Raw genomic sequence first — 23937 nt, forward strand, 5'->3', positions numbered from 1 at the left:
GGTTAGTTGCTTAGATATTCTGTGCCTCAGTTTCTTTATCTTTAATATGGGATAGAGAGATGATAATAGTTTTTGGTTTCTTCCCCAAACCTGCTCATTCCTTCACCCTTGCCTGTTTCAGTAGATGGCACTGTTGGTATTTACTGCCACTCATCTCTAATGTCTAGGAGTCATCACTGATTCTTCTTTTTCCTTCACGCTTCATATCCATGCTATCAGCAAGATCTTCTGGCTCTACTTTAAAAATATATCCAGAATCTCATCACTTCTTCGTCTCACATCACTATTATCTTACTCCAGCCATCGTTCTCTCTTTCATAGACTGTGGCAGGAGATTTCTAGAAGGCTTCTTTGCTACTACTCTTGCCCCTTACAATCAGTTCTCATTTACAAAGGTCAGTGATCTTTTAAAAATCTTAGGTACTGTCATTTACCTGCTCAGAACCTTCCAGGAGCTTCCGATCCCACTTACAGGGAAATGCAAGTTCCTTAGTGTGGCCCATAGTCTGGCCTTTCCTATGTCTCTGATATGATGACAGTCTCCAAACACTCTCTCTCATTCTAAGCTTCTTGGGTCTGAATATGCCAAGCTCACTCCTGCCTCTCTATCTATATTATGCTGTTTTCTTTGCCTAGGTTATTTTTCCCCCAGGTATATGTGAAGGTCTTGATGTCCATCACATCATTTCAAGACTCTGTTCAGAAGAGTTTCTAAGAGAGGCTTTCCCTGATTACCTTTTGTAAAAAATATCCATCTTTACCCTCTCTGTGTCCTTGTTCCATTTTGTTTCTTTATAGTACTCAGCTACCTCACATTGATTGATTGGTTGGTTGATTGATTGCCACCTGTGTAGAATGTAAACTCCATAAGGACAAGAACTTTTCATTTCTATTCCTAGTACTTCAGGGACAGTGCCTGGTACATAGTAAGCACTCAATAAGTATTTATTAAAGGATGAGTTATTGATATCTTGCTATCTTTCCGGTCTTGCTTATCTATTTGGTGTTCTAGTATCACCTAAAAAATCAATCTATCAGAAAACTGAACTTATCTTTCCAGTCTAGTTCTTCCTTCATTATGCGGTTATTTTATAATGTTCCAGTTATCTTGATTTGAAACCAAAGAGGCATCTTTGAATCATTACCCTGCCTCTACCAAATCATCATGTCTTTGTTTTTATACTACATTGCATTCCTAGTCACACTACTTTGGACCGGCTCGTAGCCTATAGACTTGGACATGTTTTTAGTCTGTGTTGCTAGCCCAGTCAATATCAAACCACAACCAGTTTCATCTTTGTAAATGTCAATGTCACATTCTTCTTCTGCAGTTTAGTGTGATGGAAAAACCTTGCTTGGGCTTTGGGTTTAAATGGCAGGTGCAGCATTTGCTCTTAGTAAGTGGGCAAAATATGGACATAGGCAAGTACAGAACCCCTCTGAGTTTTCCTTCCACTTGTGTGAATAGGGATAAAAATATCTACCTCAAGGAGTTGCTATGAGGAACACTTAAAAAGCACAGGACGTTCTCTTTATTGGAGTTGAATATTCCAATTCAGCATGTTCAAACTCATATTCAAATTTCTCTTCTCAAGTTTGCTTTTCCTCTGTTCTCATGACTGGTACTTCAGTTTACTTAGTCAGATATGTCAAGAACCTGGGAGTCATTCTTAAATTCTGTAGTTGTAATTTTCTACATCCCCATGGCAAATATATACTGTCTGCTGTGTCCCAGCCACCCTGAACTTGCCCTCCAGGATTCTGGTGCTGCCCTAGTCTGTGTGCTTCTCTTCCTGATAGCTCTTGAGTCCATTCATCTGTCCGTCCGTTCAGGCCTCCCATCCTTTCTGTCCTCATCGCCACTGCCCAGCAAGTTTAGCTTGCTCTCTTAGGAGAGTCCGGTAGCTCTGTTATCCCTGCCTCCAGTCTGTCCCCAGTCATTTTCCAGGTGACAGTGATATTTCTAAAATGTAAATGTAATCATATGGCTCCTCTGATTAAAATAGTTCAGTGAATCTACAGCTTTTCACAGGAATTTGAACTTTTCAACATAGCATATAAGACCTTGTAGCATGTGGCTCCTTTTTTTACCTCTTCAGTCTCCACTCTTTTCCTCAAGGCATATTTCCTTGTTGGTTTTACACCACGGCTTTTTCATCTGTGGATCCTCTGAGCTGCCATACCTTTCTCTTCATTAGTCCCCATTAAGGTTGTTTTGAGGAGATGATGCACGGAAAGCACTTAGCCCAGTACCTGCCATGTAGTATGTTCGGAACCTTTAGAGGCTACTCAGATTCTAAGGGCTGGAATCAGTTACTGTAAAAACATACTCAGGAGAAAAATGTAAAAATCTAGAATACAGGTCTGTTAAAGGTCTGATATCCACTGGGTTAAGAAATTTTGTGCTCATTGTTTCTTCTGTACCTATTTTACTTCTCCTGTAAGCTCTTCTTTCTAATGCTTCTAGATTTTCATTTCTATTTTGTGCTCTTTTCTGAGATGCTTTCATGCTGTTCCTTTGACACCTACTTCCCTTTCTGGTTAGAAGAGCTTCAGATTGCTCTTCCAATGGAATTTCCAGTGGTCAGGAGGGATAGGGATATTTGGTGAAACAAACGTTTTTGAAAAATTGATTCCGATCTCAAAAAGAGGGTAATTTCTTTAAGACTTGCTTTTTCCATTGGCCATTTTTGATGAACTTTTATGTCTCCAAACCGATTGAATGACAGTCTTTTTCCTATAGCCTGAATGTGATGGGCAGTCATCCTCTCAGCATTTCTTACCTCCCCAAATCTTTGGCAGTCATAAATTTTGAGAAAATCAAAAGTAGCTGCTTATCAGAAAAAAGTGCTTCAATCCATTGAGAAGACTACCGAAATTCAAATGAGACTCAGTGTGTGATTTTTCTGGGTACTGCTAGGCAAATTTCTCAATCTCCTCTTTTTGGGTAGAAGGAAAAGGATAATCTGAGGATAAAATGAGATCATTATGAAGCTTCGAATTCTTTAGAAGCAAGTGTGTGTTATTTTCCCACATACCGTGTTTTTGTCTTAGAAAATAAATAGTTTTGAATTCATTTGCTATTCACAAAGCCATGTTGAACTGCTACTGGTAGTTTATACTTTTCTGATGTAAAAAGTATTTGTTATTTTACAATGTAGAAGAACTGCTATAGCTCTTGATCTTGAGGCAGCATCAATAAATAATGTGAACAATTTTAACGTTCTGAAATGGGTTGCATTTCTGATCTGTGTATATAAGTCTGAGTCAGATCCTGATCCTGTTTGTGCATAGGAGAATGTTTAGCATAATATCTGTTAATGACCGTACCAGACACTCCTGGGTTTGCCTTAATTCAGATCATCCTTAGTTATGATAATAGACAATTTGTATTTTAACAGACATAAGCTTGTCATTTCTAGTTAACTATTTACTTTTTAATAAGTTAAGTTTTAATAAGCTTAACTATTTTTAAACAGAGTGATAGGTTTTAAGATTTAAGTGTGTTCTTTTTAAAGAATGCACTAAGCTTTTAAAAAATCTGCTTGGCTACCAGTCAGTGAGGATGATGAATTAAGCGCACTACCAGATCAAAGTGATAACTTGCTTTCTTTTTTCTAAGATGAAGTACAGTCATCCCTCAATATCTGCAGGACTCCCGTGGACACCAAAACTGCAGATGTTCAAGTCCCTTATATAAAATGGCGTAATGTTTTCATATAACCTACGTACATCCTCAAATATACTTTTATTTTTTTAAACTTTATTTAATTAATTTATTTATTTAGGCTGTGTCGCAGCATGTGGGATCTTAGTTCCCTGACCAGGGATCAAACTCGCGGCCCCTGCAGCAGAAGCACGGAGTCCTAACCGCTGGGCTGCCAGGGAATTCCCCTCTCATATACTTTTTAAATTTTTTAAATTTTTTATTTTTGGCTGCGTTGCGTCTTCGTTGCTGCGTGTGGGCTTTCTATAGTTGTGGCGAGCGGGGGCTACTCTTCATTGCGGTGCATGGGCTTCTCATTGTGGTGGCTTCTCTTGTTGTGGAGCACAAGCTCTAGGCGTGCAGGCTTCAGTAGTTGTAGCTCGCGGGCTCAGTAGTTGTGGCTCACGGGCTTATTTGCTCCGCGACGTGGGATCTTCCTGGACCAGGGCTTGAACCCATGTCCCCTGCATTGGCAGGTGGATTCTTAACCACTGCACCACCAGGGAAGTCCCCACCCCTCCCATATACTTTAAATCATCTCTAGAATACTTGTAACCCCTAATAAAATGTCAGGGTTATATAAATAATTGTAAATACAATGTAAATGCTATGTGAATATTTGCCCACACACAGCAAATTCAAGTTTTGCTTTTTGGAACTTTTTGGAATTTTTTTTCTGACTATTTTTGACCTGTGGACGCTGAATCTGTGGACTGTAAGTGTTAGACGGGAGGATATTGTTCAGGATGACTCACTCAGTCTTCTTGGGCTTCAGAGGTATTGGGAGTTTATGGGATAGGGCTCTGGGATTCCTCAATTAGAGCAATTCCACTTGAATTTACTTCACATATTGGTTTCCTTTAAGACACATATTTTATATAAAAGAGATTGTTGAATAATAAAGAATTTTACTAATCTTTGTCCCTGTTTTCTGGAAGGGAACCTGTAAATCGTTGGAATTTCCTGAGTGATAGGAGCGTCTTTCTAACTCATGGTGGGTTCCTGGGACAATACCTTGGTTTATGCTACAGAGATGACTCAGCATGGGGGCTGGTGGCTCCAAAAAGACTAACCTTTTGATAAAGATGGCTGGGACTTTGAGTCACACGGTATCAGCTAGACCTTCAGAAAGGGGGAGGAGGCCTGGAGATTGAGTTCTAGGAGGTGGCCAATCATTCAATCAACTATACCTTCATAATGAAACCCCAATAAAAACTCTGGACACTGAACCTCTGTTGAGCTTCCTGGTTGGTGATACACACTGATGTGCCAGGAGGATGGTGAGTCCCGAGGGCACAGAAGCTTTGCATTTGAGATCCTCCCAGACCTAGTCCCGTGCGTCTCTCTTCATTGGCTGGTTGTCATTTGTATCTTTTATAATAAAACTAATTATAAGTGCTTTTCTGAGTTCTGTGAATTATCGAACCTGAGGGGATAGTGGAAACCCCTGAATTTGTAGCCAGTTGGTCAGAAGTGCATGTGGTTGGAAACCCTGGAGCTTGTTTCTGTGTCTGAAGTGAGGGGAGACTTGGGGAGTTCTGTGCCCTCAACCTGTGAAGTGTGTGCTAACTCTGTGTAGTCAGCATCAGAATTACATTGTAGAGGGTTTCTGCATTGAAAAGTAAAATTTGAAAACCATTGAAGTAGATGTGTTAAAGGTCCATGTTTCTATGACGTTTATGGATTCACATTGCAGTTACATGATTAGATTTCTTATTTATTGAGCATTTAGGCTGAAAGCATGAACATTGAAAGAATTACCCAAAATAGAAATTGTTATTTTCAAGGGATTTACAATTATGGAAGCTTGAACAGGTCAGTTTGACTCAGTTACCCTCTTGGCATACCTGCCAGCAAGAACAAATTAAACAGCATTTAAACATTTGCTTTCAAAGTAACCCATTTAGTTTCCAGAGTAATGTTAAGTTTCTCATTATATTTTCTTCTTTTCCCTCTTCCTTCTTGGCAACAGATTCATTTTTTTCTTAAAAGTCCAGCTCTGATCAGATTGTTTCCTTGCTCAAGATTTTCTAGGCTTTCTGGTGTTTCTTGAATTAATACAGATGCCTCATTTTGTATTTTGGGTCTTAGAGTGCTTCCTGCCTTTCACAAAGTAGTCTCTATTTCAGCCAGCCTACATTCTTCTTTATATTTCTCTTCTGTTTTCATAACTTTACTGTATTCACTTAAATAGAAATGAGTTTATTTTTAATCCTGTTCTCCTCTTAGTTTCTAAATATATTAAGAATCCTTTCCTGATACTCATTCTCTCTCCTCCCAGGTGTTTACCATTTTTTCAATTTGCTTTAAGCTTTGTATTTTTTGTGTGTGATATTTTGTGTGTGATATATTCAGGTCTCTATCTGTTGGTTTCATTTTCCGTTTTTAGAGTCTGAGCTACTTCAGATAGGGTCTGGCCTAGACTAGAAACTTATTCCATTTTGTTGAATATCTGTCCAGCTTTTGTAATTTCCTGCAAATAAGTCACCTTACCATGATCTCAGATGTTTTGGACATTTGTGTTAATTCTTAACAGGAATTAATTTGTGTGAATAATCTGCTTTTAGAAAATGGTAGGGTAATTGGACATAGGTACCCTATCTGCCACTACCCATTGGTTATCACCCACTGCCGCCTTATTATTTATTCTATGGATAGTTCTCCATGGCAGTGACTAACGGGTAGGTGTTGCTATAGCCCTTGGGACCATGATATGGCTCAGGTATTGCAAACCTACAAAGAATTTGGACAGAGTTGGCTATTTGTATTTTCTGCTTTTAAACTGGCTATGACTGACCTCCAGCTCTCAGTAATAAGTCAAAATGGGGAAGTAAGTGTTGCCTGTTGAACGAGGTAGCAGGGCATTGAGGGGAATAGGGGATCAGGAATTTCGTTATCTCATCACCAAGACCTATCATTATAGGTAAGAATCTTGGTATGGATCAGGCTTTCTACCCCCAAACCATCTCAGGTTAAAAAACATGTAAATATTAGTGAAGATCTTGGAGGTGCTGTCTTTTAACATATCTGTTCTTGGCATTACAGCGCTCCAGTTAAGACAGGTTGCCTTCTGCTTTGGTGTAGTTTTTGTTTCAGAAGATAACAGTTACTTCTTTTTGAAGTTTTTTTCCCTCTTACATAGGCTCTTGTTTGTTCTAAGTTGCTTTCTTCTGCGTTGGATTTGCTAATATTTTGTTGAGGATTTTTGCATCTGTTGATATTTTCATGAGAGATATTGGACTGTAGTTTTCTTTTCCACTAATGTCTTTGGTTTTAGTACTAGGGTAATACTGTCCTCATAGAATGAGTTACGAAGTATTTCTTCTGCTTCTGTCTTCTAGATGAGATCGTAGAGAATTGGTATAATTTCTTCCTTAAATGTTTGGTAGAATGCACCATTAACCTATCTATGCCTGGTGCTTTCTATTTTGGAAGGTTACTGATTACTCGTTCAGTTTCTTTAATGGATATAGGCCTATACGGATTGTCTGTCTTTTCTTATTTGTGATTTGGCAAATGTGTTTTTTGAGGACTTGGCCCATTTTTTCCTAGGTTATCAAATTTGTGGGCATAGAGTTGTTGTTAATTACTATGTGCTTTTATTCAACACCACCAAGAAGTCTTTCAGTTTTCAGTGAACACTGACTAGATACCCCACATATTTACCTCAATTCTGACACTATCTGTTTACCTAGGGAGAATATCAGATTCCACAGGTTAAGGGCTCAGTCGTACAAGACTGCCTTCACTCCCCACTTCAGGTGCCAGTCCAGGAGGTTACCTGTGCTTCTGACTGACTGGCTGTAGATTGGAGGCTCCCATGATTCTCTCATGGCTCTTCACCCATAGTAGTATTCATTTAATAGCCTTTTTATGTCCATGAAATCTGTAGTGAGGTCCCCTCTTTCATTTCTGATGTTAATAATTTGTGTTTTCTCTCTCATTCTTTTTTTGGTTACCCTATCAATTTCGTTGATCTTTCCAAACAACCAATTTTTGATTGTACTGATTTTTCTCTCTTTTCTGTTTTCAATTTCATTGATTTCTGCTCTAAATTTTTTCCTTTAGCTTACTTTGGATTTAATTTCCTCTTCTAGTTTCCTAAAGGGGAAGTTTATGTTAGAGATTTTAGATTCTCTTTTCTGATGTATAAATTCAGATTTCCCACTAAGCATTGATATCAAATGCCTCCCACAAAATTTGATAGGTTGTACTTTCATTTTTGTTTAATTCATAATATTTTAATATTTCTCCGGTTTTTGACCTGTGTATTATTTACAAGTGTGTGTTATTTAATCTTCACATATTTGGGGATTTCCCAGCTCTTTTTGTTAATGATTTCTAGTTTAATTCCATTGTAGCCTGTTAGCAGACATTGTATGATTTCTAGTTTTTAAAATTTGTTATGGTGTGTTTTATGGCCCAGAATATGGTCTGTTTTGTTACGTTCCAGGTGAACTTGAGCAGAATGTATTCTGCTGTTGTTGGATGAAATAGTCTACAGATGTTAATTATATCCAGTTGATTGATGGTGGTGTTGAGTTCAACTATGTCCTTAAACTGATTTTCTGTCTGCTGGAACTGTCCATTTCTGACAGAGAGGTGTTGAAGTCTCCAGCTATAATAGTGGCTTCATCTGTTTCTCTTTGCAGTGCCATTACTTTTTATTTCAGTTATCTTGACAGTCTGTAGTTAGGCACATGCATGTTAAGGATTGTTGTCTTCTCTGAGAATTGACCCCTTTACTATTATGTAATGCCTCTGTCCCTGATAATTTTCCTTGCTCCAGGGTTGGCTCTGTCAGAAATACAGCTACTCCCACTTCCTTGTGATTAGTGTTAGCATGGTATATCTTTCTCCATCCCTTTATTTTTAATCTATATGTATCTTTATATTTAAAGTGGGTTCTTGTAGATGACATATAATTGGATTTCATCTTTTGATCACTCTGACAATCTCTGTCTGTATTTAGACCATTAACATTTAAAGTGATTATTGATATTGTTGAACTAATATCTACCATATCTGTTATAATTTTCTAGTTGTAGCCCTTGTTCTTTGTTCCTGTTTCTCACACTTTCCTCCCTGCCTTTTGTGGTTTTAACTGAGCATTTTATATGATTCCATTTTCTCTCCTTTTTTAGCATATCAGTTATCTTTTTTTTTTCTACTTTCAGAATTTACAATATACATTTACAACTAGTCCAAGTCCACTTGCAAATAACATTGTACCACTTCACTGGTAGTACAACTCACCTTCTAGTAGCAAACTATTCCTAATTTCTCTCTTTTGTTCCTGCTGTCCTTGCTGTGATTCATTTCACTTATACACACGCCTGCGCGCGCACACACACACACACACACACACACACACAAATACATACACACACACGTGTATACATGTCTCCTGTATCCTCTCCTTGGAGAACTTTTTAAAACATTTCTTGCAAAGCCAGTCTGCTATCAACGGGTTCCCTCAATGTTTCTTAGTATGAAAAAGTCTTTATTTCTCCTTTCCTTGTGAATAATTTCACAGGGTGTATAATCCTAGGTTGGTGGTTATTTTCTCTTCACACTGTTTGATTCCATTCTCTCCTTGTTTGCATAGTTTCTGAGATGTCAGGTGTAACCATTATGTTTACTTCTGAATAGGAAAGGTGTTTTTTCCTGCTGGCTTCTTCTTAATTTTTTCTTTATCTTTGATTTTCTGCAGTTTGAATGTGATATGCCTAGGTGTAGAGGTTGGTTTGTTTGACAGGTATTGTGCTTGGTGTTCCTGGAGCTTCCTGGACCTGTGGTTTGGTGTCTGACATTAATTTGGGGAAATTCTGAGTCATACTTGCTTCAAATATTTCTTCTATTTCTTTTTCTCCTTCTTCTCTGGTATTCCAACAATGCCTTTGTTACAGCTTTTATAGTTTCCCACATTCTTGGATAATCTGTTCCAGTTTTTTTCCCCCCTGCCAGTCATTTTTTCTCTTTGCTTTTCAGTTTTGGAAATTTCTATTGACATATCCTCAGGCTCAGAGATTCTTGCCTCAGTCGTGTCCAGACTGCTGATGAGCCCATCAAAGACATTCGTTTCTGTTATACTATTTTTGATCTCCAGTATTTCTTTTTGATTCTTTTTTAGAATTTCCATATCTCTGCTTACATTGTCCATCTGTTCTTGCATGTTACCTCCTTTTTCCATTAGAGCTCTTATTAGCATATTAATCATAGTCTTTAAAATTTCTGGTCTGATAATTCCAACATCCTTGTCATGTCTGAGTCTGGTTCTGATGCTAGTCTGGTCTTTTCCAACGGTGGTCTTTGCATTATAGAATGTGGCTTGCTGGAAGCTGGAGACGATGTACTAGATGAAGGGACACCAGCCTTTAGTGGTGTGAGGATCAGGTACTGATAGTCCTGTGATTAGGGCTCAGTGAGCCTCTGCCCCGGGGAGTGAATTTTCATGTGCTGCTCTCCCTTAAGTTGGGACGGGATGGCTACAGTGGGCTGGAGTTGGATATTCCCCTTTTCCCACGTAGAAGGCTAGAGCAGGCTAGCGTTGGGATTTCCCTTTACCCAGGTGGGTTAATCTCTGATAAAACTCTAGTTAGTTAGGGGCTGGTAAAATTATTTCTCTTGAGAGTAGGCCTTGTTAAGAAGAGAATACTCTGGTGTATTTCAAAATTATCAGTTTCTCTCCCCCTGCTGGAAAAAATAGGAGAAATTTTCTGTGATATTCACCTTGAGAACTTGGGAGAACCCATGGAAGTAGAACTCACAAAAGGGCTTCCCTGGTAGTGCAGTGGTTAAGAATCTGCCTGCCAGTGTAGGGGACAAGGGTTTGAGCCCTGCACCGGGAAGATCCCACGTGCTGTGGAGCACCTAAGCCCGTGCACCACAACTACTGAGCCTGTGCTCTAGAGCCCACGAGCCACAACTACTGAGCCTGTGTGCCACAACTACTGAAGCCTGCACGCCTAGAGGCCTTGCTCCGCAACAAGAGAGGCCACCACAATGAGAAGCCCATGCACAGCAATGAAGAGTAGCCCCTGATCGTGGCAACTACAGAAAGCCCGCGCGCAGCAACGAAGACCCAATGCAGCCAAAAATAAATGAATAAAACAAATAAATTTATTTTAAAAAAAAAGCTCACAAAAGTGTGGGGGGAGCTTCCCTGGTGGCGCAGTGGTTGAGAGTCCGCCTGCCAGTGCAGGGAACACGGGTTCGTGCCCCGGTCTGGGAGGGTCCCACGTGCCGCGGAGCGGCTGCGCCCGTGAGCCATGGCTGCTAAGCCTGCGCGTCCGGAGCCTGTGCTCCGCAGCGGGAGAGGCCGCAGCGGTGAGAGGCCCGCTTACCGCAAAAAAAAAAAAAACTAACTAAATAAATAAATAAAGTGTGGGGCTCCCCTAAGCCTAGGCTTCTCTGGAGTTTTAAGTCTCCGACTTGTGCACACTTCTCCTCTGGCAGTTTGGCAGTTTCAGTTTAGATTTTTGTGCCCTGGTACTGGTTCCTGGAGATGTTTCTGCTCAGGGGCTTCTGCTCTGTTAAGTTGTGATTCCGTATATCCACCTATCTGTTTGTCTCATTTTGGGGGCAGCAGTTTGCCCTGTGACCTCACTTCTGAGGCATCTAAGAAGAGTTGTTGACTTTTCACTTTGTTTACTGTTTTACTTGTTAGGATGAAGTGAATACTTCCAAGCTCCTTACATGCTGGACTGGAAAATGGAAGTAATTGCTTATTTTTGGTGCCTAAGTCTCAACTATACCTGGTATCTCCTTGTCTAGAAAAGAAATTTGCTTTACCTGCAGAAAGTAAACCATCACTCATTTGCTCCGAGGGGGAGAGGTGATTCCTAGAGCCTGTAAGGAAGCAAAGTAGGGACTACCTACATTTCAAACAGCATTAACCGATTTTGCTAACTTGGAGGTCCTCTTTTTCTTCTTCATTCTCAATTGCAGACATTCTTTCTGCTATGAGTACTTGAATTTTCTGAGGATTCAACAGACTGGTTCTTTTTTTATTTTTTAATATTTATTTACTTAATAGATCTTTACTGGAGTATAATTTCTTTACAATACTGTGTTAGAGTGAATCAGCCATATGCATACATATATCCCCATATCCCGTCCATCTTGAGCCTCCCTCCCACCCTCCCTATCCCACCCTTCTAGGTTGTCCCAAAGCACCGAGCTGGTTCTTAAGCTTTTTTTTCTTACTGCCAATACAGGATTCACCTTTCTTGGGTCTTCTAAGTAGTTTGCCATGTATCAATGTTGTCCTATAGCTTTTGAGATATTGTTGCTGTTATTGCTTCTCATGTTTTCCTTATCCTTGTATGTTTGTGTTAAAGAAGAAAAAAGTCCCTTTATTGTAATTAAGAAAGGGATCTAAATTAGGTGATTTGGTTCAATCTGCCATACCTCTGTTGTTGTTTTCAACTTGTCAAGTTTTTATTTAAGGGAACATATTCAGTTAAAGCTTGGTTTTCTTTTGCTCAGCACCGCCCCCCCCCCCCCCCCCCCCGCAACAACAGAATCAGCAAAACTAGATAGTTAATTAATTTAATTATCTGAAACATTTTGTTAGAGATCTGTGCCTAGTCATGCTCTTTTGCTGGCGAGTAAAGCTAAGAATTATTTGAATGAAAGTATTCCTTATTTTAGTCTTTCTGTGTGCAGAAAGGGATAGATTTGTGCGCACGCGAGTGTGTGCGCGCCTGCGGGTGTATTTTTATAACAAAAAATCAGTGGCCTATTTTTTTTGATACTAAGTAACAAACAAATAAAGTATAAATGGGGAAAATAATTATGATAGGTAATAAAGGTGCCCTACCTCCTTTTAAAGATGGAATTAAATATTTCATTAACCAGGTGTTGACAACTATTGTGATTTGTTGATATTTGATTATACTACAGTTTGGTAATTTGAATGCGATCATTTACCTCGTAAAGATTTTTAAAAATAATGTGTCTGCGATTTCTTTTTATAATATACAGAGAAAGCAACCAGTGAGATGAATACTGCTGAGGATTGGGGCCTCATTTTGGATATTTGTGATAAAGTCGGTCAGTCTCGCACTGGGTAAGTGTTGCAAAGTTTCAAAGGATTTTTATTTATTCTTCCTGTTTATTAACATGAATGAAACAAGAGTTAGAAGGTAAAGCATACTACAATCACAATTTAGTTTAAAAAGAGAATGTTTTTGCTAGTGAGATTTGAGGAATCATCCCATTTAGGTTACTCCCTGTAACCAGGAGGAACAACATGACTGGTAACAATGTTGATACTTTAATTATTCTCCCTTGTCCATAATTGCCTTCTGAAATCTAACTTTTCCCACTGATTTTTAAAGAAAATTTTATTGAAGTGTAGTTGATTTACAATGTTGTGTTAATTCCTGCTGTACAGCAAAGTGATTCAGTTATACATATATTCTTTTTCATATTCTTTGCCATTGTGGTTTATCACAGGGTATTGACTATAGTTCCCTGTGTTCTACAGGAGGACCTTGTTGCTTATCCATTCTCTATGTAATAGTTTACATCTGCTCATCCCTAACTCCTAGTCCTTCCCTCCCCCCACCCACCCTTAGCAAACTCAAGTCTGTGCTCTATGTCTGTGAGTCTGTTTCTGTTTTGTAGATATGTTAATTAGTGTTATATTTTAGATTCCACATATAAGTGATATCGTATGATATTTGTCTTTCTCTTTCTGACTTCACTTAGTATGATAATCTCTAGGTCCATCCATGTTGCCGCAAATGGTGTTATTTCATTCTTTTTTATGGCTGAGTGGTGTTCCATTGTGTGTGTGTGTGTGTACACACACACAATGGATATATATATCCAATGGAATATTATATATATATATGTATGTGTGTGTGTGTGTGTGTGTGTATTCCCCAAATCTTCTTCATCCATTCATCTATTGATGGATATTTAGGTTGTTTTCATTCCCGCTGATTTTTAAATTCATCAGTGATTTCTCAATTACCAAGTTTTTTGGTTATTTCTGTGTTCTTTTCTTCTCTGTCACATGTGCCCATTCGACCCAACTAATCAGTGACTGTTGAAAGAGAGACAGTTTTAGGGAAATAGAATTGTAAACTTTCTGGCATACAGACTTTTTGGTACTACAGGGCTTTCTCATCAGTGCCGCAAAGGGATTTACTGATGTACAGAGTAATGGTTTCCTTCATTCCTGGGCTAATAACGTCCAGTTATTAGTAGCCACATTTACCCCTTTGTGCCACACAAATATTGTTTTATTTACGTACTTTCATGTGAAGAATGTTTGGGAGCACTGCTGGATTCTGCTTGATTCTTCTGGTGGTAATTTTAACTCTCTGATGGTGCCTTCTCTGGCTCTTCTTCCTTCCCTTCTAAATAGAGATAGTTCGTTAAACTTTCTTTGATCCATTTTTTTACCTGATACTTTTTCTTTTGAAATCTCCCAGCTTTCAAATTTCTTTATGTGACATCTGTAGTTTTAGCTCTGAATCCCTAACTCAAGCACTAATATTGGGGATGCAGCATAATTTCTGAACATCACACTACATAAGCCACGGCCTCACATCTAGAATCCTGAACTCATGTCTCCTTTTGCTTTAAACCTACATTCCCTCCTTTGTCCCCTGTCTCTGTTAATGACAAGGTTATTCTTTCATTCACACCTAAAGCCTCAGACCCTCCTCTGCATTTAGCTTTTTACCAAATTCTGTCAGCACGCCTCCATAATATCTCTCACGATATTGATGCCATAGAGTCTCCTTAGTTAAGTTCTTGAACATTGGTCAAACCAGGTGGGGCAGTTTGTGTTTAAGTCCTTTCCACCCCGTCACTCAAGCCCTTTTTAGTACGTAATGTGCTCCCTCTGGCAGGTTCCGAAGATTGTGGCCTCGACCATCCCCTTTGTTGTCTTTGCATCCTTTCCGGCCTGGTTAGTTCCTTAATTTAGTTGATGTTTGAGTAGTTACTGTGTGTTATGTGTCTGTTCCTTCTTCTCTACGTCTATTGGCCCCACTTTACTTGAGCCATCCTTAACCACGCCTAGCCTAGTGAATTAACCTTCTGGCGTTTCCTTCTGTTTCCATCTCTTTTCTGTCCAGTTCTTATAGCCGGTGGCCATTTGACAACTCTGACCATGTTACTCCCCTGTCTTCCATACTGAGTTAAGTCTAGTAACCTCCTTAGGCCTCTGAATCATTTATTTTTCATTTACTTCTTTTGTAGTTACTGATCTTTTCAACTCAAATATTTGAGCTGCCAATGCTTTTCTGCTTTATTGTAATGCTTTTGGTCATTGTGTTCCTTCAGTGTCGAATATTCTCTTCTCCCATCTCCTATCTCTGTGTCTCATATCCTTCCAGACCCACTATGGATATTATTTCTTCCACAAAGGCCTTCCTTATCCCTAGTACTGAAAATCATTATCGAAAACCTGAATCCTCAAAACACTCTATTAAAACCAATCTTATTTGTGTTTTGCCTTGTATAATAGTAGTTTATATACATCTAGTAGACTTAGATTTGTAGGATGAAAGGTCTATGAATTTTTGTTGTGAAGAGGAAAGCAAATAGCTTAGTGGCTGAGAGCATGGCCTTTGGAGTGAGACTGCCTGGGTTCAGATCCTGGCTCTGACTGCTTAGCTGTGTCACTGGTGGGTAAATAGTAACTTTCTTTTCTAGTTTGCTACAAGAGAATAAAAGTATCTTTTTATAGGGGGCTTGTTTTGAGTGTTAGATTAGTTAATATATATAAAGTGTTTATAATAGTATCTGGTGCATGGTTAAGTGGATACACCTTTGCCTCTTTTTTTTTTTTTAATGGCTTTACAATGTTGTGTTAGTTTCTGCTGTACAACGAAGTGAATCAGCTATATGTATACATATATCCCCTCCCATCCTGCCCATCTAGGTCATCACAAAGCACCGACCTGAGCTTCCTGTGCTATACTGCAGGTTCCCACTAGCTATCAGTTTTACACATAGTAGTGTATTTATGTCAAACCTGCCTCTTTTTGATTAAAATGATATTTTGTGACAGTTTGTCTGTTGAGGACTAGGTATCGACCTAGCTCCATGCCTGTGTATTTTGGAGATAAAACTTTTATCTAGCATTCCAGTTGCAAAGTCCCTCCTCTCTCTTTTCACTCCATCAGTTTTCTTTTTATCTTTAGTTTGGTAGTCTTCATTTTGTAGATACTTTTTATAATAATTTGATTAATTGCTTGAAATGAAAGGACAAACTCCCTTTCATTACTAGAAATATTCCATATTTTTCTAGTTAAAAAATAAAGTTGTAACCCACCTAAAAATCCTGTATGATGTGTCATGGAGATTTAAAGAGATCAATTTGTTTTTCTTCATGTTAACATTATTATACTAGAAATGATAATCTGTTATTTTTTCCCTGTCTTTTCCTGTGATGAGAACTGTTCAGATCTACTCTCTCAGCAACTTTCATATGTGCAACAAAGTATTGTAACTGTACTCTCCATGCTGTACATTACAGCCTCAGAACTTACTTATAACTGGAAGTTTGTACCTTTTGACCCATTTTATTCATTTTGCTCACCCCTCTGCCCATCTGACAACCACCAGTCTGTTCTCTGTTTCTGTGAGTTTGATTTTATTAGATTCCATATATAAGTGAGATCATATAGTATTTGTCTTTCTCTGTCTGACTGATTTCACTTAGCATAATGCCTTCAAGGTTCCATCCATGTTGTCCTTGTGTACTTAAAATGTACTAATTTATAGCTTTAAGTAATTGTTTTCTATTTGCTTTTTGTTGTTATCTAGTATCAGTAGGTTTAGATAATCCTCATTCTTTAATTTTTTCAAATTTACTTTAGACAAGATATTCTCTCTCAGTATTTTTCCTTAGTATTTCATTATACTTTGGAGATTTAAATTGACATTATGCTAAATCTATGAATTTACTTAGGAAGTGTTTTCAGCTTTGCTAATTTAAATAATGAGAGGTAGTTCTGTTTTTTTTTTTTTTGCGGTATGCGGGCCCCTCACTGGCTGTGGCCTCTCCCGCCGCAGAGCACAGGCTCCGGGCGCGCAGGCTCAGCGGCCATGGCTCACGGGCCCAGCCGCTGCACGGCATGTGGGATCCTCCCGGACCGGGGCACGAACCCGCGTCCCCTGCATTGGCAGGCGGACTTCCAACCACTGAGCCACCAGGGAAGCCCTCTGTTTGTTTTTAATCAATATTTTTTCCTTTCCTCTTCCCTTCTTTTCCTTTTTTCTTTTTCACTTATTTTTTCTTCCTTAATACTTGCTCTCTAGTTCCTTTAAATTCTCATTAAGTTAATTTCCAAGTATTTATTTGTTTGTTTATGGAAATGTGATATCTCTTTATAGCTCTTATTAATAAAGAATTGTTTGAAAAGGATTGTGTAGTAATTGAGATGCCATTCTAATATTACTAGGGTTTAAAAAAATCAAACCCACAAAATTTGCTTATGTGTGTGATTTCTCTTTAAAAATAATGTTTTACATTCATATCCAGTTGTATTTTCATTATTTTCACTTTCTTGCTGTACCTTGATGATTTCATAGTAGGAAATAAGCATCAGGGCCACATTTTGACTTTCATGGGCCGTCAGCACTTTTGTCTTCCTGGTTCCCTTTCTCCATAAAAAAGTAATAAAAATATTTTATGACTGCATTATTATAAAGGCAAGTGCATTATCATACATGAAAACATTTTCTTTGACCCAAGTTTGTGGCATTCAGCACAGTCACATTGTTGTGGGATCATCACCACTGTCCATCTCCAGATTTTTCATCATATCCCCAAGTGAGCTCTGCCTGTTAAACAACTTACCACTTCCCCCTTCCCCAGAACCTGGTAACCACTTACTGTTTGGTTTTAATTTTTAAAATTATTTCATAATTAGTTATATGGAAAACATGGAAATCTGGTTTATGTTGTCTAGGAATCTAGATACATATGTTTAGTATGGGTTGCTGATGGTAGCGTGAGAATATTGAACCAGTATTGTAGGTTGTCAGTGAAGTATTCTAGGTACCTGGTGCGCTTTAGAAAAGACTGAGACATGTCATTGGTGTGAGAGGGAAAAGGGGACATGAGTTTTCCTGAGGCAGATGTAGATAGGGCAGGTTGAAGTAGAGGCACGTTATGGACGGGAATGCAGTTCATCAGGTTACTTGTATACTAGGCAACAGTCTAGGTTTTTTTTTTTTACAAAAACATTGCCATATGGTATTAATCTGTAACTTTACAAAATGTACAGATCTATTTAAGAGGACAGATTTAGGGACAGTTGAGGGAACTTTAAGAAAAGCATTTCTATTTCAGTAAGATTCTTTTTTAAACAAAATGATTTGTAACCAGCAATATATTGTAGAATTATTTAGTGCATAAAGTAACTTATATTAAAGTCTTTCTTCCCTAAGAAAATAATATTTAAAAATCCTTTTGGGCCCTTTTTAAAGAATTCCTTCCTTCCTTCCTCCCTCCCTCCCTCCCTTCCTTTCTTTTTTTCGAGTCATCTGTTTTGGAGTTATGGTTGTTTGGGAAATATTCTCAATTTTTAAGGGGAAATGAAGAGCCAATTATTGTGAAATTTCATTTGGTCAGAGAACTGTGACCCAGAAACATGGTTCCAGCAGTATTTCGAAAAACCCTCTTTAATTCTTCCTCTTTAAAAAAAAGTACTGTTCTTTGAGCCACACATACGTGTGTATTTATGTTTGTTGATTTAAAGAAATACTTATGCTTATGAAATATGTACTTTTTTGTTTCAAAAATAGATACTCACATGGCTCAAAATTTAAAACAGTTTAAAAAGATGAACATTGACAAGTCTAACTTCTGTTCCTGTTTCCCTCCTCCATCCTCTATAGGTAACCACTTCTGTTTCTTTTGTACCTTTCCATTGTTTCTTTACACAAATACGAATATCTTTTCCCTGCCGTAATAGACAATAAGCATATTATACACTATTCTGCATTTGTAATTATTTAATTCCCTAATATATCCTGTCAGCCTGAAATGTTTGAATATGCTGGACTTAAAAATTCTGAAAATTTTTTTCTGATTTCCAAAGATTCACGTGATTTTTAGTGTGCAGTTCTTCCAACGTCTAAGTACTGAAAAATACTTAGCCAGTGATGTCATATGATGGACTGAAAAGTCTCTGTTCAGGATCAAGAGAACTTTCAGAATAATAGTAGCAGTTTTCTTTAACATAATACATAGCTTCCCATAATAAATAGCTTTTGTCTATTAGTTTTAATTGATTTGATTATAATTTCATATATAAAAAATAGATGTGAGGATGGGTGTTGATTATCCACAATAAAAAGTTAAAGTTAAAACTCTGTAATTGACATCCAGATTAATTTGTGCTATTATTTTATGTCTTAACTGTCTTTGTTTAGCTTTAGACAAAAATATAGTTGACTGAGAGTGGACAACGTGATAAACTTTTTTCTTTACTTGGATAAGGGATCTATTTGGATAGTAAGTCTTTGATTTATTCATACAGAATTAGAAGGAGAAAATGATAGTCATTACTGATATTTTGTGAAAAATATAAATATAAGCCTTTGGGAAAGAGTTTGTTAAAAGTATTTTTCATTGGCTTTATGTTGTCTTGTCCTGGACCCGGGCTTTGACTACTTCTGACCTTTAGCTGGAGGTTGATAGAATATGTCCTGATTTTTTAAGGGAAGAGTAATCTCTGACCTAGACTTCTTCAAGTTGGAAGGGCAGCATCAGTTCTAGAAACAGATTTCTTCCAACATATGTCTTGTAATGATCATACCCTCCATTTACTGGCCTTAGGCTTGACAGTCTTTTCAGTGTCTTTTAAGGATAATAGCCAGCATTTACTGACTGCTTATTATCTGCCGGCTCTTGTTTAAGTGCCTTATAAACATTTTATTTAATCATCACAACAGCTGTAGGTACTCTAGTTTTTTCTAGTTAACAAATGACAATCTGATTCATATTTAGGATTTTTTAAAATGTAATTTAAACTAGGGGAAGAGTTATAGCAGGAATAAAATTAAAGGCTTTTTTGTAAAGCGTGATCTTGATTTCCTGGTCTCTTTCACTTTCTTAATGTCACAGAATTACTTCAGTTCATTTCATTCTTTTTGTATCAGTCGTTTTTTCTTTTATTTGACAAACAGTGAGTACTGGCTGGGTATCATGCTTTGGGTCTAGAGTGGTGAATAAAGCAGGTACAGCCTTTGTCATCAGCTATGGTAACAGTTTGCCAGTGGAAGATAGAAATAAACAGGTAATGGTCTAAGAAGATAGTGAGCAGAGGGCTTCAGTGGAGAATAAAAGGGAGACCTACTTAGGTTTTTCAGGGAAGCACAGGCGTGAGGGATAACATTTATACTATGATTTTAAAGTTGAGAAGAAGCAAAGAGCTGCAAGCAGAGGTCCCAGGCAGAGGGAACAGCCTTCACGTGAATGCTGCAGGGTAGAGGACACTTGGCGCTTTCTAAGAACTTGAAAGGTACGGGCTAGCCGGAGCAGAGGTGAGTCGCCCTGAGCAAGCACAGAGGTGGGTATAAAGAGAGTGAGTGGGTTAGAGAAATGGAAGATGATAGTTGGAATCCTTGAAATGGAGTTTGTAGACCTTGACGGTTAATAATAAGGTGGAGTCAAAAAGCCAATGGTGTTGGAAGCATCACTTCCGTTAAGACAGAAGTAACATTAGAGAGAGCAGCAGTGAGCCAGGAGTTAAAATCATTGAAAGATGAGGGGACAGTGAGGTTTTTTAAATGAGAAGATCTGAACTCGGCTGTTTTAGGAAAGAGGGAGGGAGAGTGGTTTTGAAGTAGCAAAGGGAGCAAAGAGGACCCTTCATTTAGGAGGTACAAGAGCCGTGGAAGACTGAAAGCTACCACTTGAGGTGGCTGCAGGAGAAGTGTTATCTTCCTTGGAGAGCCAGTTTTCTGTAGAGCAAAAGGACCAGGGGTAGGGCCTTTTGTTGATCATGGGCTGTGACTTCTAGAGGGTCCAGTGGAAAGATTGCAGAAGCTGGGGAGTAATGGATATGCAGAGCTGTTTAATGATGGAGAGGATAGTCTGGAGCTTCTTGTAGGGACTTGTCTAAACAAGAATAACAGGCATATGTTCTCAAGTTCTCAATTATTGGATCGTAGAGAAAGTTGGGTGCCCAAGACTTGGTCTTGACTTCTGCAGAAGGAACCTTGGAGTCCTGGGAAGGAGTGGTCGGGGCTCCCTTTGACCCCTTTCCATAAAGGTGAAGAGGCTTGAGGTGGGTGGTCTTCCAGAGTCAAAGGTACATTCTTACCGTTTTCTGGGATGAACATCTTTTTCTGTATTTAAGAGCTGTTTGTGCTTCCTTTTCTGTGAACTGTCTGTATCCATCCTTTCCTCATTTCTAGGAGTCCTTGATGTGTTAGGGACATATCTTGTTTGTTTTATGAATTGCGTATATTTTTCCATTATTTTTTGTTTTTTGTTGTTTTGGCTGCGCCACACAGCTTGTGGGATCTTAGTTCCCGACCAGGGATCGAATCCAGGCCCTGGCAGTGAAAGCGCCAAGTCCTAACCACTGGACCGCCAGGGAACTCCTTCCATTATTCTTTTGACTTTGTTTTGTTGTTTTTTCCATTTAGAAAATTTTGATTTTTATATAGCTGAATTTATCAGTCTTACAGTGTTTAGAATTTTGAGTTATACGAGACTTGCCTTCTCCAGGGTTTTAGTAGAATTATCTCATGTTTTCTTTATGGTTTCGTTTTTTGTTTTATAATTAATAGACTGTTTTTTTTAATACAATTTTAGGTTTAGAAAAAAATTGAGGGCTTCCCTGGTGGTGCAGTGGTTGAGAGTTTGCCTGCCGATGCAGGGGACACGGGTTCGTGTCCCGGTCCGGGAGGATCCCGCATGCCGCGGAGCGGCTGGGCCCGTGAGCCATGGCCGCTGAGCCTGCGCGTCCGGAGCCTGTGCTCCGCAACGGGAGAGGCCACAGCAGTGAGAGGCCCGCGTACCGCAAATAAAAAAAAAAAAAAAAAAAATTGAGCAGATAGTACGAAGAATTCCATAACCCACTCCCACCCCTTATATGCAGTTTCCCCTATTATTAACATCTTGCATTAGTGTGGTATATGTTACAAATAATGAACCAATATTGATACATTATTATTAACTAAAGTCTATAGTTTACATTGGCTCACTCTATATTATACAGTTTTATGGGTTTTGACAAGCCCATAATGACTTATCCATTATTACAGTATCACACAGAGTAGTTTCACCATCCTTAAAATGTCCTGCACTCCCCCAATTCATCCCTCTCCTTTCTCTCTCTGAACCCCTGACAACCATTCATTTCTTTTTTTTTTTTTTTTTTTTACTATTTCTATAATTTCGCCTTTTCCAAAATGTCATACAATTAGGATCATATAGTATGTATAGCCTTTTCAGAAGCCTGTGCACTGCAACGAAGAGCCCATGTGCCACAATGAAAGATCCCTCGTGCTACAGCTGAGACCCGATGCAGCCAAAAAATAAATAATTATTAAAAAAAATTTTTTTAAAATTATGAGTCAAGACATACCAATTTTATTGTTTTTAGTGATTCCTCTCTCTCCCATATGTTATATTACATTGTATTCTGTTTCACTGAAATATACTCCAGTTTTATATGATCTGAGAAACTCAAAATATCATACTAAATTTAAGTATTCAGTGACTGTTATCTATACTTCCATTAACCCTCAATATTTAGTATGTAGAAGTTTACCTCCTTTTCTGATGAAGTCCTTCGGGCACGTGAACTTGTTCTTTAAATAGCCAAATAACATAATTTGTAGACTATATTCATGTTCCATCAGCTATCTCATAAGAAATACCTATTTAACAAGCTCAGAATCAGAATTTGATATTTGTATTCAGTGTTTTGCCCTTTTCCCCCTTGCGCTCTGTAGACTGTGTTTTATGTAATTTATATTATGAACCAAATATGCACTTTGAATATGCCATTGAATATACAGTTATTATTCATTTCAGTTCTGATTTCTTTCACATTTTATAATATTAAGCTTATTTTATAGTTAATGTAATGCCTTTTTGCTTTTGAAAACCACGCCCTATATTAGACTCCCTTTAGTGTTCAAGGAGGGTTTATATTCTCTGTTAATTAAAATTTTTTTTTACTTTGTTCAACAAAGATTTGAGGTCCCATATCTTTTAGTGTGTGCCTGCTGGGTACTAAGACCTATAAAAGTTATGCATACACATATCCCCTCCCCACTCCACAATACAGTTACACATATATCCCTGAATTGTGAGTTGTAGTAAAGCACTTTTTATAGCATGTAAAAAGAAAATGTAAAGTTTAAATCACTCTAAAGTAGCTTTGAAAGCTAATGTTGTAAAAGTAACTTGATAGAAGAATATGTTTGTGCTTTCTAGAACTAACATTGAGCATCTCTAAGTCCCTGGCATGATTCAGGAAGTAATGTAATAACATACTCAACAGGAAGCATTAAAGTCCCCTTTTACAGATGAGGTCTGTCAAGCCTCAAATCTTTTTCTACTGAATCACAGTGCTGCTTTTGTCTAGCAGTAGATCTCAGCCCAGTGGTGGTTTAGGGATGGTTTTGGTTGTCACAATGACAGGAGGTTACTACTGACATTGATTAGGTGGGGACCAGAGATGTGATACGCCAGATAGTCTTGCACTGCAGGAATTTTTCTGCCCCTATTTAGAAACATACTGTTAGTATCTTCGTACCTTTTCAGTCCTGCCTCAAAGGTGAGGAGAGGTTAACCGTGCAAGCACATTCATGAACTGTGCTATACACTGTTATTTCTGTTACTTTTTTTTATATTGCTTTTCTTCTATATTTACAATACTTTAAAGAAAATGTCCTATTGTTCTTCTGTCAGGCCCCGTGAGGGGGATAATAAAGAGGTGGTACCCTCTTTTTGAAAAGTTGATTGATCTAAAATCATTGGTTTAGTAATAGGTGCAATAAGTAGTATTTGAATTCACTGCCTTTTCAATGGTAATAATTTCCTCAAGCGTATAAAATCTCATCACAGTTTAACCTGTTATCTTTATAATACAAAAGTACTTTTCAATTAAGATGTAGAGATGAGACATATTTTTAAATAAGAAACTTTTAAAAACTCATACAAAGCATAAGATCTCACAAATATTGGCTCCTTTATCCAACTAAATCATTGAATATTTTTGGCTTTCTCC

The 23937-nt window shown here is 38.1% G+C and overlaps 1 protein-coding gene across 4 annotated transcripts in view; it reads left to right on the forward strand.

Annotated features, from left to right (window-relative positions):
- Positions 1–23937, forward strand: part of STAM (signal transducing adaptor molecule) — a 91429-nt gene that overhangs the window by 3615 nt on the left and 63877 nt on the right. For all 4 annotated transcript variants that reach the window (XM_033852489.2, XM_073801701.1, XM_073801699.1 and 1 more), the window contains exon 2: positions 12695–12779. In XM_033852489.2, coding sequence (XP_033708380.1) covers positions 12695–12779 — 85 coding nt within the window. The remainder of the gene's footprint in view (positions 1–12694; positions 12780–23937) is intronic.

This window comes from Tursiops truncatus, chromosome 2 (assembly GCF_011762595.2).
Source record: "Tursiops truncatus isolate mTurTru1 chromosome 2, mTurTru1.mat.Y, whole genome shotgun sequence".
Taxonomy (NCBI): Eukaryota; Metazoa; Chordata; class Mammalia; order Artiodactyla; family Delphinidae; genus Tursiops; species Tursiops truncatus.